The sequence below is a fragment of the Nipponia nippon genome, unplaced genomic scaffold (genome assembly GCF_047370975.1).
Source record: "Nipponia nippon isolate SJK-2023a ecotype South Korea unplaced genomic scaffold, ASM4737097v1 scaffold_40, whole genome shotgun sequence".
NCBI lineage: Eukaryota > Metazoa > Chordata > Aves > Pelecaniformes > Threskiornithidae > Nipponia > Nipponia nippon.
The window spans coordinates 191,186-206,442 of record NW_028262359.1 but is presented as its reverse complement, the minus strand read 5'-3'; the positions used below and the strand labels follow the sequence as shown (position 1 = coordinate 206,442).

General features: G+C 65.6%; 1 protein-coding gene across 1 annotated transcript; it reads right to left on the bottom strand.

Annotated features, from left to right (window-relative positions):
• Positions 1–3,898: 3,898 nt before the first annotated feature.
• On the bottom strand, positions 3,899–12,778 carry TMEM8B (transmembrane protein 8B). Its single transcript, XM_087777617.1, has 13 exons — positions 12,673–12,778; positions 9,723–9,912; positions 9,024–9,231; positions 8,737–8,870; positions 8,342–8,601; positions 7,727–8,082; positions 7,313–7,409; positions 6,986–7,109; positions 5,421–5,563; positions 5,043–5,221; positions 4,808–4,954; positions 4,617–4,733; positions 3,899–4,391 (listed from the first exon to the last, which is right to left on the bottom strand). The coding sequence occupies exons 1-13, from the start codon at positions 12,776–12,778 to the stop codon at positions 4,056–4,058; spliced, it is 2,397 nt and encodes a 798-aa protein (XP_087633743.1). The 3' UTR covers positions 3,899–4,055.
• Between the last annotated feature and the right edge of the window lie 2,479 nt (positions 12,779–15,257).

The following is a 15,257-nucleotide window of genomic DNA, read 5'->3' as shown; positions in this document are numbered from 1 at the left end:
AGGCTTGCTACTCTGATGAGAAAATCATCGAGTGGCTGCAGGGCGCACCGGGCAAATTGCAAAAGGAGAGAGCAACCGGGCCATTCTCGCAGCCTTTCGTCATCCCCAGAGCAGCACAGTGACAGCCGTGCCTGGCCAGGGAGCAAGCTCTGGCTGCACCCACAGCAGGATTTACATTGACTGTGGTGGAAAGGCTTCATCTCACTGGGGCCTGGCAGCAAAGTGAGCAGGAGCAGGGCAAGGACCTCCCAGGGCAGCAGTTGGGGATCTGCTGCCCCTGGCTGTGGGGTTTCATGAGGATGCAGGGAGCAAACGCCAAGGTGGGGACAGAGCAGGGTTGCACATCCCTCCCTACACACCTGTCCCCACAGCCTGCAGAGATAACACCATGCTCGGGGACCACCAGCCCCCAGGTGACCAAGCTGGTGGCACCAACAGCCACCCTGCCACCCACATCTTGCAGTCCTCAGAGCTAGCAAGGGGCACGGCACCCTCCCGCACCCAGAGAGACCCCACAGGGACCTCTCGCCAGTCCCCACCCGCTGCTGCCCGCTTGGGCGAGCGTGGGCAGGGAGAGGTGGAGGGATGATGGGTCCTGTCTGCACGCACACAGCCCACTGCAGGGCTCAATAATTCAGGCCTCACACATTAAAGTTGCATGGCGTGCAATTGCCGTCTGCAACGACAGGCTGCGTCAGGGCTGCTGTCTGGTGAGTCTGGCCCGGCAGACGTGGGCAGGCAGTGGCGGGAGGGTCCAGCAGCCCCACAGCGAGGGCAGGCTGCGGGCAACGGGCAGAGCATCCCTGCAGTGCGAGTTAGGGGTGGGAGAAGGTTGTGGGAGGAAGCATGGTCCTGGCCTTTGGGATACGCGTTTCCAGGGAGCATGTGTCGGAGCAGGGAATACTGGCCTGATGGCACTGACAGCCCAGCAGGCAGGACAGGGCTGGGATGCAGGAGGCTGAGCTGAGGTGATGCTGTCCCCAGGGCTACCCCCTTCTCCTGCATCACCTGTGTCCACTGCAGCCTCCCTGGCAGGACAGAGGCCACGAAGGCCTGTGCTGCCCCAGGATCCCGGCCAAAGCCCTTCCCAGCTGTGTCTGCACATCCCCGCAGCCCTGCCTGCCTTGGTGGGGCTCAAACCCCCCCATCCCTCCCCAGCACCGAGGAAGGAAAGCTCTTCACCGGCTGTTCAGGGAGTCGGTTGCCATGGGGATGTCAAATGTACCTGGTTGTTATAGGGACACTGTTGCCATGGTTATGTGGTTGCTGTGCCTGGCAGAGGCAGGGATGGAGCATCAGGAAGGCTGTTTACACTGCAGGGGGTGGGAGTCACAGAGACCCCAACTGTCTGAGCAGGGGGGAGGCAGAGTCCAGCCTTTGCCCCAAGCACATCCCCACTGGGCCAAGGCTGGAGACCGTGGGGAGCGCACTGGCAAAGCTCACCCAGCCCCGTAGGGACGGACAGGTGGGTGCTCCTGGTCCCACAATGAAGGGGAGGTGGCTGAGGGGATGCAGAGTCTCCCATGGGGTGTCCCAGCACGCTCCCAGTCAGGCTTGGTGGGAGAGAGTGTCCCACCAGAGAGAGCAGCTTCACCCTGCTTGGTGCCAGGAGCACTGGGCAAAAACCTTTCAGTCCTGCAAGACTGCATGTCCTGTACTTGCACCGCACCACAATGCCCCCTGAACTATGCCAGCCTCCTGGGCAGGGGAATGGGTTTCTGCCCCACTGGTGCTGGGGAGTGAAGTGGGGAAGGGGACTCCCAGCTCTCAGCAGGTAGTTTATGGGTCCCGGGGGACAAGCTGGGCTGGCAGAGAGTGCTTGGATCCCCTCCAGTGCTGCTTGGCCGAGCTCCCTCCCCGGCAGCGTGGTCGGCCACTTGGCCTGTCCTTGAGATGAAAAATGCAGTCGCAGGTTTAATTAAAATGAGAGGGAGCGCTGAGCCGCCCTGGCAGCCTGGAGAATTGGAGTCCAGCGGAGCCGGTGTGTAGCTCCTCCAGGTTTCCCTGGGCAGCTCTGCTGGCTAAAAAACCTGCCCGCCTCTGCCAGGACCCCTTGGGGCTCCAGACCTGCATGTGCCACCCCGTGGTGTCTGCTGTGGCACAGCTGCTTGCAAGGGGAATGTGCATCCCACCACACACTTGCTAGGCTCAGTTATTGTAGGGTCTACACAAACTCGGCAAGCAGTGGATTTGCACTTCAGCCCTGCAGCAGTGAGCTGGGGTATGAGGGAAGGGTAAGGGTGCTGCATGGAGCATTGACATCTCCATGAAACTGGGGTGCATTTGTGCAGGACCACACCAGGACGGCACGAGCTCCGTGCTCGCTGTGCACCACACTCCAGCGTGTTGTTGATGTGCAAGCTAAAGCTGAGCTCCTCATTCTCTGGGGACTGCTACTGCCAGGGTATGCGATTGGACTTGGTGAAGTGAGTAATGTTTTTAACTAAAAAATTAATCCTTAATCAGCCTCCTGGCTGGACCAGACAGGGTATTTTGCATGGCAGAGAAAGGGCTGGAGGGTGCGTTCTCAGGGGAAGGAGGGTGGCAGGTGCAGGTCCCCTTGCACGGTGACCGAGGCTCCTGCGCAGCCACCCCAGGCTGCCCAGTACACCTCCACACCAGGCTCACTGCCCATGGCCATCACGCCCTGCAAGGCCCGGAGATGCAGGCAGCAAAGCAATGAACCCACCGCCGCCGCCGTCGCCCTCGCCAGCCCACCCCCATCCCTGCTGTCCCCTCCAGCCACCCCCGCAGTCCCCAAGCCCACCCCACTCCGGCCAGCTGGGGCCCAGCTCCCAAGCAGCAGGTTTAATTAGATTGCAATCCTATTACATCGCTGCCTGCCCGCCCGCAGTTGCTAATCTTGTTAGGCATTCAGTAAATCTCCCTGTGCCGGGCTCTGTCCCCCACGTATGGGGAGGGGGGCTGCTGGCGGCTGGGCTCTGCTGAGCCAGGATGTGACCACTGGGGTGCAGAGCTCTGCCTGGGGACTCACCCCTGAAGATCCCTGCAGATCCCAGGGGGCTGGAGCAGCCCCCAGAGGGGTGAGAAGGGACAGTGGGGTTTCCTCTCTCCTCTCTGGTCCATCTTGCCCGCTCTGAGCTGCAGGAGCAGGGTAGAAATGCTCTGTCCTTGCAACACACACACAGCCTGGGTCATGGTCATCACTGGCTCCAGTGGGTGCTGAGTCCATGGGTCTCACCACGGGGTGGGACGAGGAACAGGGACTGAGACAGGGTTGTCCGAACCAGAAAGGCGGTACAGTCCATGCAATGCCCCTTCCCAGTGATGCTCAGTGCCTTGAAGAGAAAAGGCAGCTACTCATGGCTGGTGGCAACAACAGGGACACAGGGTCACTGCTCCACTGCTCCTGGATGGGTGCACCCACATGTGGGGTGCTGAGGGGGGCTACTCCGGGCAGTGGGGTAACACCGACGGGCTGTGGGCTCCTGGGGATGTGGCCCTTGCAGGCAGCGCATTCTCAGACCTGTGCATCGCCACGGCAGGCAGCACGGGTACCACTTCCCACTGGCAGTTTCCCCCAGGACTACGGGCTCCCTGTGGTCCTCTGCCGGCCTGGGGGGGAGCCCGGCTGCCCTGGCACAGGCATTACAGCTGTCCTGTGAAAGCACAGTGCCACAGCAAAGTCATCCCAGCTCTGCAGCCTGCCCTGCAGTGAGCCAAAAGACTGCAGCCCCTGGGCCCCCACCAGCCTCAGAGCAGCCCACTGCAGAGCAGCAGCTCTTGCTAGAGCCCCCCGAGTGTTGCCATTCCCCCCCTCTGTACCCGGTCACGTCCCCTGGACACATCCATGGCTCATCAAAGAGAGAAGTGTGGCCCCAGCTCAGCCTCAATCCCCCCAGCTCTGCACCGGACGGAGCCGCAGCAACTCCCGGAGACAAGTTCAACCAGGCTGTAATTACAAGAAGAGGGTGGCTGTGCACCCGCCCAGAGGAGTCCTGGTGCGCCTGGGGATGGGTGGCCGGCAAAGAGAGCAGGTGCTGGGCCCTGTGGGGCTGCTGTCCATGCCGGAGGAGTCCAGGCTGCCGTCGGCATCAGCTGGTACAAATACTGTTGATGGAGGCCACGGCTGGGTCAACGAGTCCCAGCTCCTCCTGTTCGTTGACACAGAGCTGGTACCCACAGCCCTTGCGCCGGGGCAGAGGTCCCAGGCGCCCACTGGGCTTGGCACGGGGCGGCAGCAAGAAGCCGACGCTGCCGGCGATGAGCAGGTGCCAGATGCTGTGGATGTAGAAGTAGTTCTCCTCCGTCTCCACGAAGGCGTAGAGCAGCACGGCGGCCGCCGCGATCAGTGCTCCCGGGCACAGGTAGAAAGCCCAGCGCTTCCAGGTCGGTGGGTAGCAGTGGCGGCGCCGGATGGTGCGAGCTGTCTGTGGTGGGGAAAGGGCGGGGCTGGAGGAGGCAGCTCCAGCAGGGACGGGCACAGCCCCTGTGCCACGGTGCCACATCCCCCAGGAGTCAGGGCAGGTGGTTCACGGGGAAAGGTGAAGGCAGCAGAGGGGAGATACTGGCAGAGGAGTGGGGCTGGACGGCGGGGCAGGATGCTGAGCGCAGCTGGGATGGGGACATAAGAGGATGGGGCAGCATCTCCTTACCCAGGCGACGGCCATGATTCCTAAGGCGAAGAGGCTGGGCCCCAGCAGGTTCCAGAGCCCATGGCGGTCCATCTGCAGAGCCATGGAGAGCAGCATGGCCCCCAGCAGGTACAGCACCTGTGGGGCAGCTGGGCATCCATCAGAATGGGTCCTCTTCACGCCCACCCCGCACACCCTCTCCCCGCACTTGCCTGCTTGACCACAGGCTGGAGCCGGGCCATGGCGATGACGGTGACCCAGACAGACATGAGGGAGCCCAGGAAGTCACAGAACTGCAGCACGTCATACTCCATGATGCAGAACACCACGATGCCCGGCTGGTCACAGGCGTGGTAAAACTGGGGTGGGAGGGAAAGGGTGTGAGAGCCGCCCTGCACAGCCCTGGCCCCTCGCCTGCCCTCCCAGCCACCCCCACCCCACGCTCACAGTGGAGAAGAACATGGTGAAGATGTAGACAGCAGCTTCCAGGAGGTAGTGGCTGCGGACGGCGATGGCCACGGGAGGCACAAACATGACATTGCTGAGGCACAGCAGCAGCGTGGAGAGGAGCTGGAAGCCGTAGGAGAAAGCCTCGGCATTGTCTGTGCAGCCCCAGCCGTTCCAGCCTGTGGACGGGGAGAGCCGCCGTCACCCCTGCAGCTCTTGCAGGGGCTGGGGAGGGAGCGGGGAAGCCCCTTTACAGCGCCCTGCAGAGAGCTGGCATGGGGAGGACTAATGGGGTGCACAACCCCCGGGGAAGAGGGGAGGATGCCGGGGGTGTCCCTGGGTGCAGCAGGCACTGTGGGTGCCCGGGGCAGCTCTCACCAGCTTTGCACTCGCAGGCGGCATACAGGTAGTTGTTGGTGCGCAGCAGCTTGCACTGGCCGTAGATGCCGCAGTCGTTGATGCAGGGCGAGAGGTAGGCGCGCAGGTACACCTCAGCCGTCACGTTGGTGCAAGGCTCGAACCTGAGGTGCAGGAGAAGGGGGTCAGCCCTCACCCCTCGAGCAGCTCCTGCCTCCACCAGAGGCACCCGTCGCACCCAGACTTGGCAGGTGATGGGAGACCCAGGGACTGGGCGAGCGTGGAAATGAGCTGCTTTGGTGCTACGTGTGGCAGCTGAGAGCTGGCCCCCAAGGATCTTGCGTGTTGCAATTGTCTGTGCCAGGCTGGGCGAGCGGGAGGAATGCAGCCACACTTAGACCCACTTTGCCTTCAGCAACACATTCAGCTGGCTCCTATTTCATTTGGATTTTGCTGTGCAAACACCGTGCCCTGCAATGCCTGCGTGTGACCGTCTCGGGGAAGGACTGACTGCAAGTGTCAACTCAGTGTGAACTAGAAACACAGCGGAGGAGCCGGAGCAGGCACAGCACTCTCGCTGTCGCACAGCACCCTCGCTGTCCCACACCACCCGCGCACGTGGCTCTGGGCACATCCAGCACCTCGGCAGCTCCAGCACGCAAGAGCACAGACAAGCCCACGTCCCAACAACACGCACCAACTGCTGCCTGTGCGCACGCAGGCACCCCAACACACACAAACATGCACACAGCACTGTCTGCACGCATGCATAGGGCGCGTCTGCTGTCCCTGCATGTGCTCACACAGCCAAATCTGCACACACTTGCACGCAGAACACACAGCCCCGTCTGCTTGCACGAACCCAAACACGCGCCTAGAGCTGTCTGCATGTGTGCACCCAAAGATGCATGCAGTGCTGTCTGCATGCATGCACCAAATGTGCATGCAGCACCATCCACATGCATGCACCAAACACCCAGTGCTGTCTGCATGCACACACTGAACATGCACGCAGCACCGTCTGCGTGGCACAGAGCCCCACATGGCCTCTCACATGTACAGGCACACGCACACAACAGCCCCTCTCCTCCACAGGGCTCTCGGGCAGACACACGGGCCAGGAGTAGAGCCGCAGACACAGGAGCAGCCCCTGGAGATGCTGAGCAGAGCAGGGGCACAGCAGCCTGGCCAGAGCTGCCCTCTCATATGCACAGCCAAGCCCTGTCCTCGCAGTGACAGCCCAGTCCCCTCCCAGGCACGGGTACAGATGGGCACTGCCGCAGAGACGGGCAGGCACCAACAGATGCATGGCGTTCGCAAGCTGACAGGCGCTTCCTAATTAAGAGACAGAGGGAAGAGCCGCGGGGACCCACAGACGGTCAGGCAGGCGCAAGATAGAGCCATCCGTGCCCATGCAGGCACTCACACGGTGACACACAGCCCGCAAAGCCACATGCAGGCACGTGAGCGGTGACACACAGCGCAGGGGCCAGGCATGCCCAGGGACCCACAGTGCACAGGGATGCAGTCCATGGTGGGGACATCCCCTCCAGGCACGCAGGGAGGGGATGTGCCAGGGCTCTTACCCATGCTCTGTGGCACAGAGTGAGCGCAGGCTCAGGTACCAGCTGCCCGTCTGGGGGTAGGGGATCCGCAGGCGGCTGAGGCTGGCCGTGGCATTGACGGAGAGCAGGAAGCCTGCCAGGGATTCTGCGGGCAGGGAGAGCTCCGACTGAGCAGGGCAGGAGGCAGCCCCTTCCCCTGGGCACAGCGGGGACAGCGTGCCCTGGGCCAAGCTCTGGGGCCAGACTCCCCCACCACCTCTGCCTTCTCCCACTCAGCCTCTCACCGGACACATGAAGGGGTGCGACCCCCACGGCCACGGCAAGATGGACACGCACAGCCCAGCCTACCCGTCTCACAGGTGACCGATGCGTTGTCACCGGACATCAGCGGGACCTCATGGTTCAGACAGCCGAATACCGTCACGTTCTCACCACACAGGGAGCTCTGACAGCAGAGGAGAAGATGGCCCTAAAGCAGTGCCAGGGATGTTCCCTGGTCTGACAGCACCCGGATCACGGCACACCACCCAGCAGTGCCCTAACCCACTGCCCATCACCCAATAACATCCCAAATCCAGGCCACCATCCTGCCCTTCGAGCACCCTAACCTGTGCTCCATCACCCAAGAGCTCCCAAACCATGACCCAAGAGCACCCCAAAGCCTGCCCCCGGCCCTGCTGCAGCCCCAACATCACCCATCTCCCAGCCCAGCACCCCCCCAGGTTGCCCTGCCCCGTCCGGGGCGCAGCATGGCCACCTCACCACATTGAGCCGCAGCTCCAGGTTGAGCACCCCACCACTGTCCAGCACCGGTAGGAGGTTGATGACAAAGACAGCGGGGCGGTCGGGCGGCACGGACACATTGGGCCCGAAGAAGATGTAGAAGTGGACGGAGAAGGTGTCCAGCTCATTGCGCAGCGTGGGGCGGACCGGCCAGCACCGCTCGCCAGCGGGCGAGGTGGTGGGGATGGGGACTGGGTGCTTCGTGCCGTTGGGGCTGGCGGGCGGAGGGCTGTCTCCCAGCGCCAGCCCGCCCACGGAGCCGAAGGAGTGGGGCATGTTCATGGAGGCGCTGGAGGGCAGGAAGGGTGGCCGGGCCAGGCTGGGTCGGGAGCAGTCTGGGGGGCAGAGCTGTCAGCTTGGGCGCCGAACAGCTCCTCCAGCCCCCTCTTGATTCCCACCTCCCCTTCTTGCCAACCGCTCACCTCCATCTGCAACCCATCCCCAACACCTCCCAGCATCCCCACCCCAACACAGCTTGGTATAACCCTGCGCCCAGCTGGGGCCAGATCCCATGGGCATCCTTCACCCCCCCACCAGTCGCCCAAGCAGAGTCAAGACCGTGCCCCCCACCCGGACCTCCCCGTGCACCCTCACCTGTGAGCTGCACGGTGACCTGGAAGGAGACGGTGCCCGGCACCCCAGGGTGTTTCTCCACCAGTACGTAGTACCAGTGCTGCCAGAAGGGCAGGTCCAGTGCCAGCTGGCAGGGAGCGTGCTCCCGGCAGTCCAGTGCCGTGGAGTTGTGCAGGGGGGGAGCCTTGGCCCGCACGCGCAGCCAGAGCGGGCAGCCCTCGGCCCCACGGCACCGCAGCACCTCCACCAGCACACGCGATGTGTAGCTGGGCACAAACACCCTGAGGGACAGCAGTGTCAAGGTCCTGCCCCTCACCGCGGACCGACCGGGCGGGGGAGGCAAGCCAGAGGGACAGGGCACCCTAAGCTCCCCACCCTGGGGGTGCCCCCTCCCTAGAAGACCCTCTCGCACTCACTTGTAGAGGCAGGAGCGGTTGTGGGGGGCCATGCTCTGCTCGGTGACATAGCCGGGGTACAGCACGGCAATGTTCACTAGGCGCTGCACGATGAGCTGTGGCTGGAAGAGATACTGGCACTCCTCATAGAGCCCCTGCACCACAGGACAGTCAGCACGGGGCAGGGGGCACGGGGCACTGTCCCCGCTTGGGACACCTGCCCCGGGCACTGCCAGCGCAGGACAGTCAGACCCCAGCAGAGCCCTGCAGTGAGCCCTGCCACCCCACGGTCCTCCCGAGCCCTTCACCTTGACGGAGATCTTGCCCTCATCTTTGGGCAGGTGGGCAGCCAGGAACCAGTCCCCAGGCAGCGGGCTGGTGACGTTGAACACCCCGGTGGTGCGGTTGGGCAGGGTCCAGGTGAGGGTCAGTGCGAAGGAGCCAGGGACAGCCGTGTCCCTGGGAAAGTGCGTGCGCAGCGGGTTAATGACGGAGGGAGCCCCTGAGCGGAAATACCTGCAGGAGAGACAGCAGTTAGCAGGGCACGGGCTGGGCGTTGTGGCAGGGCCAGCCTGCCCTACACGTCGGGGACTGTCCTCCAAGCTATGAGGAAGCTCAAAGACATGACGGGGAAGCCTGGGACTTTGCTGGAGACTGTGAGCTTCCCTGGGTGTGTTCAAGCAAAACCGTTCATGTATGAGATGCACAAAAGAGTGGAGCCTGCAACGGTCCTGGGAAGATGAATCACGGGGAGCGACCGTGCTTGTGTACGCGTGTGCATGCATGTGCATATACACACGCGTGCGTGCATCTGTGCACACGTGCGTGCCTGCATACGCGTGTGTGTGCATGAGTGCTCCTCCGTACGCGTGCATGCGTATACATACATGCACATGTGCACGGGCAAGCAAGAAGCAGTCAAGAGCAGGCAGGCCCCAGGGCAAGTCCAGGCAGGGGGCAGCAGGGGCAGGCGGGAAGGGAACAGGCAGTGCAGGCTGCTTACTCACACGGTGATGCTACGGTCTGGGCATTGGTCCCCGAAGGTGCCACCCTGCTCCTTGAAGGTGATGAGGTTCCAGACAGCAATGACTGTGTCCTCGGGGATGTGGAAGTGGAAGAGCTCGATGCTGGCAAAGGAGCGGAAGGGGCTCAGCTTGCGTGGTGTGCGGGTGAAGTAGTCGGTCACAAAGACCCCGTCTGCAGAGGAGACCCAAGGGACTCTCAGTGGGGTGAGGGACTGGGGGGTGCAGCACCCCTCCCAGACCAGGCCGACCCACCCAGGCTCTGAACATGTCCCAAAAATGGCAGCCTGGAGGCAGGAGGGGCTGGGGCTGTGCCCTTTCGGTGAGTCCACAGGGCTGATGTCAGCTGTGCCCAGTGGCATCTCCCAGCCCTGGCACAGTCCGCATCGTGCCTGGGTGAGCATTGCCTCGAGCCCTGTTCCCCGAGCTGTGGGCACTCATCCTCAGGAGCCTGAGGAGTCCTCGGCCCTGGCTGCTCAGGCTCTGCCTGGGTGCAGCCCACCTCTTTCAACTCATCGTCCTCTTCAGTGAAGACCTGCTCCCTGCATTTTACCTGCAATAAAGGGCTATTCCTCACGGCTCCAGCCCTGCCCCAACAGGTCAGCTCCCACCGGGACACAGATTCCCCCCTTCTCTGCCTACCGAGGAGGCTCAGCACAGAGCCCATCACAAACTGCAGAGTCCCACCCTAGAGCCACGAGAAGAAGGAGCGAGCAGTGCACTTCCCGCACAGCCTCCCGGCTCTCCCATGGTTTGCGGAGGAGGAATGGTGCACATATGTGTGCACATATGCACACGTGGGTGCTGTCTGCATGCACGGCAAAGCGGAGGCGTCCACACCCACATGCATGGGCTGTGCACAGCCCCGTGTTTGCAAGACACTTCCTGCAAGCCCATGGCATGCACTGGGGCTGCCTCCCCCTGCCCAACTGTCTGACAGTTTGATTTCCAGGGATTTCCAGAAGCCCCAGCAGCAGAGGGGCAGCCACTTCCTTGGCACAGCAGAGACAAGGGAGACCTGGTCTCCAGACGGCAGCTGTAACTTCACCCTACATTGCCATGCTTCCCCAGTGCCAGCCTGGGCAAACCCATCCATTATTCCCCAGAGATGCACCGAGGAAGAGATGCACCTCCGCACAAGCTGCTGACACGGGGGATGCTAGCAGAGGGCAGGCTGGGAGCAGGGCTGTACCCAGGAGGACTCATCCAGTGGGGAGTGGGATAGCTGAGAAGAAGGGCTGCTTTGCACAGCATGCGCCTGGCTGGGAGTGCGTGCATGTGCTTGTGTGCACGTGTGTTTTTGCTGCGTGTGTGCAGCCCCAGCTGGCTGTACGCTGACATACATCTGCTCCCTTGCCTGGAACAAAGGCAGCTCCCCCTCCCCTTCACTGACAGCCGACACAAGCCAGACATGAAATACCTGCCTCAACGCAAGAGCACCCGATCCCAATTTCCCCATCGTGAACCACCACGCCACGCCACAGCTCCCCTCCCGATGTGGGGACAGTGACCTGGCAGGCGACCCCAGGGAGGAGGAGATGTTGAACGCAACTCTAGGAGGTGGCATGGGGGGGAAGCGCTCGGAGCTCCCCAGTCCCAGCGCGGTGACCCGGGGCAAGACGGGGGGCGGGGAGCCGGCTGCCGGCAGCGGGTCAGGCTGAAGCCCCGTGGCCTTGTGGCCAGAGCACAGAGGGGTGCCGGAGGAGGACGGAGCGGGATTTCCTACCCGTGGAGCGGGAGGAAGGAGGAAAGCAAGCCCCCCTCTGCCCTAGGGTAGAGGCCGGAGCCGCGGGAGCCCCCACCCGGGGACCGCGGCCCGGGTCGCGGCCGGCGGTCAGCACCGCGGACAGCGGCCGGCCGGCGGTCAGCACCGCGGACAGCGCCCGCGCCGCCCCACGGCGCTGCCCCACGCCGCTGCCCCATGGCGCTGCCCCACGGCGGCCCCCGGCAGCTGCATCCCCCTCCCCGGGGGATACCCCCTCCACGCCCCCGGTGCCCCTCCGCAGCCCCGTCACCCAGCCACCTCCCGTGCCCCGCAGCGCGCTCATCGCCCCGCATGGTCCTGCCGGTGTCCCCCCCGCCACGCACACACACCCAGCGTCCCCGCTGCCCCACGGCACGCACACAGCCCCTCTGCCCTACGGGCCCGCTGCCCCTGCGGCCCCCCCGGACCCACCGCCCGCGCAACTGCCCCCCTCGGGTGTGCCACGGCACGTGCGCCTCCGGCACACGCGCCTCCGGCACACGCGCCTCCGTGCCCCAATGCGCGGGTCACCCCGTGCCCCACGGCGTGCTTACCGTCGTGCCCCGCCGCACGCAGGGCCTTGCGCCCCATCGCACGGGCAGCCGGTACCCCCTGCACGCGCAGCCCCGTGCCCCGGTAGGCAAACGCCCCGTCGCACACGCGTGTCGGCGTCCCACCGCACCCGCCTCGTGGCCTACTGCACGTGCGCCTCGGGCCCCACCGCGCACACCCCCCGCACCCCACCGGGCACACCTCCGTGCCCCCAAAACCCCACGGCACGCACACCCCGTCCCTCGTTCCACAGAGTTGCCGCGTCCCGCTGCACCTGCGCCCTGCACCCCACGGCGGGCGGGCGCTGCGCCCCACTGCACCCACCCCCTGCCCCACTGCCTGCACACCCCACGCCCCGTCGCCCCCGTCCCTCGCACCCATCGCGAGCGCATCCCCCTGCCCCACGACACGACCATCCCGCGCCCCACCGCACCCACACACACACCCCCCACGCCCCACAGCACGCGGACCTCCCACCCGCGGCCCGCACCCACCCCGCGGCACCCGCGCCCCGCTGACACGCGTGCCTCCCTCCCGCGGCACGCGCACCCCGAGCACCCGCCGCCTCGGCGCTCCCCCGTCCCGCACCCGTCCCGGCGCCCCACGCCCGCCGCACGCCCCCCCCGCCCCGGCGCTCACCGGCGGGCGGCGGCGGGAGGAGGAGCGGCAGGAGCAGCAGCGGGAGGCGGAGGCGGGGGTCGGGCGGCCGCCGCTGCCCGCCGCCCCCGCCGCCCCTCCGGCCCATGCCGCCGCGCCGGCTGCCGTGGGGCGCGCGCCGCCAGCCGCCCCGCCGCGCGCCGGCGCCCATGACGTCACTCGGGCCGCCTCCCGGCCCGCCCCCGCGTCACCATTGGCCCCCACGCGCGTCACTCGGCGGTGGCAGCGGCCCGCCCCCCCCCCCCCCCCTCCCCCCCCCCCGCGACCCGGTCCCCCACGGGGTGGCCCCGCCGCTGCTCGGGGCACCGGGGGTCGGGGACACGGGGTCACGGGGACATCGGGCTGGGGACAGAGATACTGGGCTGGGGACGGGGACACGGGGATGGGGACACGGATACGGGGCTGGGGGACAGGGATATGGGGCTGGGGACAGGGGATGGGGACGGGGACACCGGGCTGGGGACGGGGACACGGGGCTGGGGACAGGGGGATGGGGGACAGAGATACTGGGCTGGGGACAGGGGTAGGGGGCTGGGGACAGGGATGTGGGGTTGGGGGACAGGCGATGGGGATAGGGACACGGATACGGGGCTGGGGGACAGAGATATGGGGCTGGGGACAGGGATATGAGGCTGGGGACAGGGGCACAGAGCTAGGGACAGAGATACTGGGCTGGGGACAGGGGTAGGGGGCTGGGGGACAGGGATGTGGGGTTGGGGGACAGGGACACAGGGCTGGGGACAGGGGATGGGGGATGGGGACAGGGACAGGGGGCTGGGGACGGGGGTAGGGGGCTGGGGACAGGGGTAGGGGGCTGGGGACGGGGACACGGGGCTGGGGCTGGGGATAGGAGGATGAGGGACAGGGGCACAGAGCTGGGGACAGAAATGAGGCTGGGGACAGGGGCATGGAACTGGCGGACAGAGATACGGGGCTGGGGACGGGGACACGGGGCTGGGGACAGGGGGATGGGGGACAGAGATACTGGGCTGGGGACAGGGGTAGGGGGCTGGGGACAGGGATGTGGGGTTGGGGGACAGGCGATGGGGATAGGGACACGGATACGGGGCTGGGGGACAGAGATATGGGGCTGGGGACAGGGATATGAGGCTGGGGACAGGGGCACAGAGCTAGGGACAGAGATACTGGGCTGGGGACAGGGGTAGGGGGCTGGGGGACAGGGATGTGGGGTTGGGGGACAGGGACACAGGGCTGGGGACAGGGGATGGGGGATGGGGACAGGGACAGGGGGCTGGGGACAGGGGTAGGGGGCTGGGGACGGGGACACGGGGCTGGGACTGGGGATAGGAGGATGAGGGACAGGGGCACAGAGCTGGGGACAGAAATGAGGCTGGGGACAGGGGCATGGAACTGGCGGACAGAGATACGGAGCTGGGGACGGGGACATGGGGCTGGGGACAGGGATAGGAGGCTGACAGACAGGGACACGGGGCTGGGGACAGAAGCACAGAGCCGGGGACAGAGAAATGAGGCTTGGGACAGGGACAGGAGGCTGGGGACGGGTGTAGGGGGCTGGGGACAGGGACACTGGGCTGGGGACGGGGACACAGGGCTGGGGACAGGGACACAGGCTGGGGACATGCACTGGGGCTGGGGACAGGGGCCTAGGGCTGAGGACAAGGATACGGTCTGGGGACAGGGATATGGGCTGGGGGAGAGGGGCACAAGCTGGAGGGGGACAGGGGCATGGGGCGGGGGGACAGGGGACATGGAGCTGGGACGGGGGTGGCCATGGGGCCAGGCTACAGGGAGGGCACAGGACACGGGTGAAAGGGGCCGTGGGGCTGGGGCGCAGGGGGACAAGGGGGCTACAATGCGGGGGGCAAATGGGGCGTCTTGCGGAGAGCGGGTGGGAGGCAGCGAGGGCTACCTAGGGGGTGTATAGATACAAATTTATTATAATAAATTATATTTATCTTATAGAGGAGGCGTCTGGGAGAGGGGGTCTGGCACCGCCTGCGGGGATGAGGGCATCCCGACTGGAAACGATCTCATCATGCTTCCCCAAACTCCCCTGATGTCATCCCCAGACTCCCCTGACATCATCCCCAGACCCCCCCTGACATCACCGCCCTCCCTGGCCACGGCGGAGGCGGGGGTTGACGCGTGGGCGCAGCCCCGCTCCCAGAGGTGCTCTGCCCGTCCCGGGAGCACCCCGGGAGCGGCGCGGGGGGAGCAGACGCCCTCCCCGGAGCGCAGCCCCTCGCCGGGCACGGGTGGGGGTCCCCTCCCAGCGCAGCCCCCCGGGCGCGGCTCCGGGGCCGGTGTCCCTGGTACCGGGCCCGCGGTCCCTGCAGGAGCGTCCTGGTCCCGCCGTCCTTGGGAAGGGGAAAGGGGAGCCTGTGTGTGTGTCCCCCTCCAGGATAACTCCCCAAAGGCTCCAGGGTCCCACCGGAGCTCTGTGGGACAAAGACCCGTCCCCCGTGAGAGACACCCGTGGGCGTGGGTACCCACGGGGGCGCTGGGCCACGCAGGGAGCCCGCAGCCGCCCCAGGGAAGGGGAAGAGGGACCGGAGCCAGAGCAGGAGTGGGTCCCCGGGGCCAAG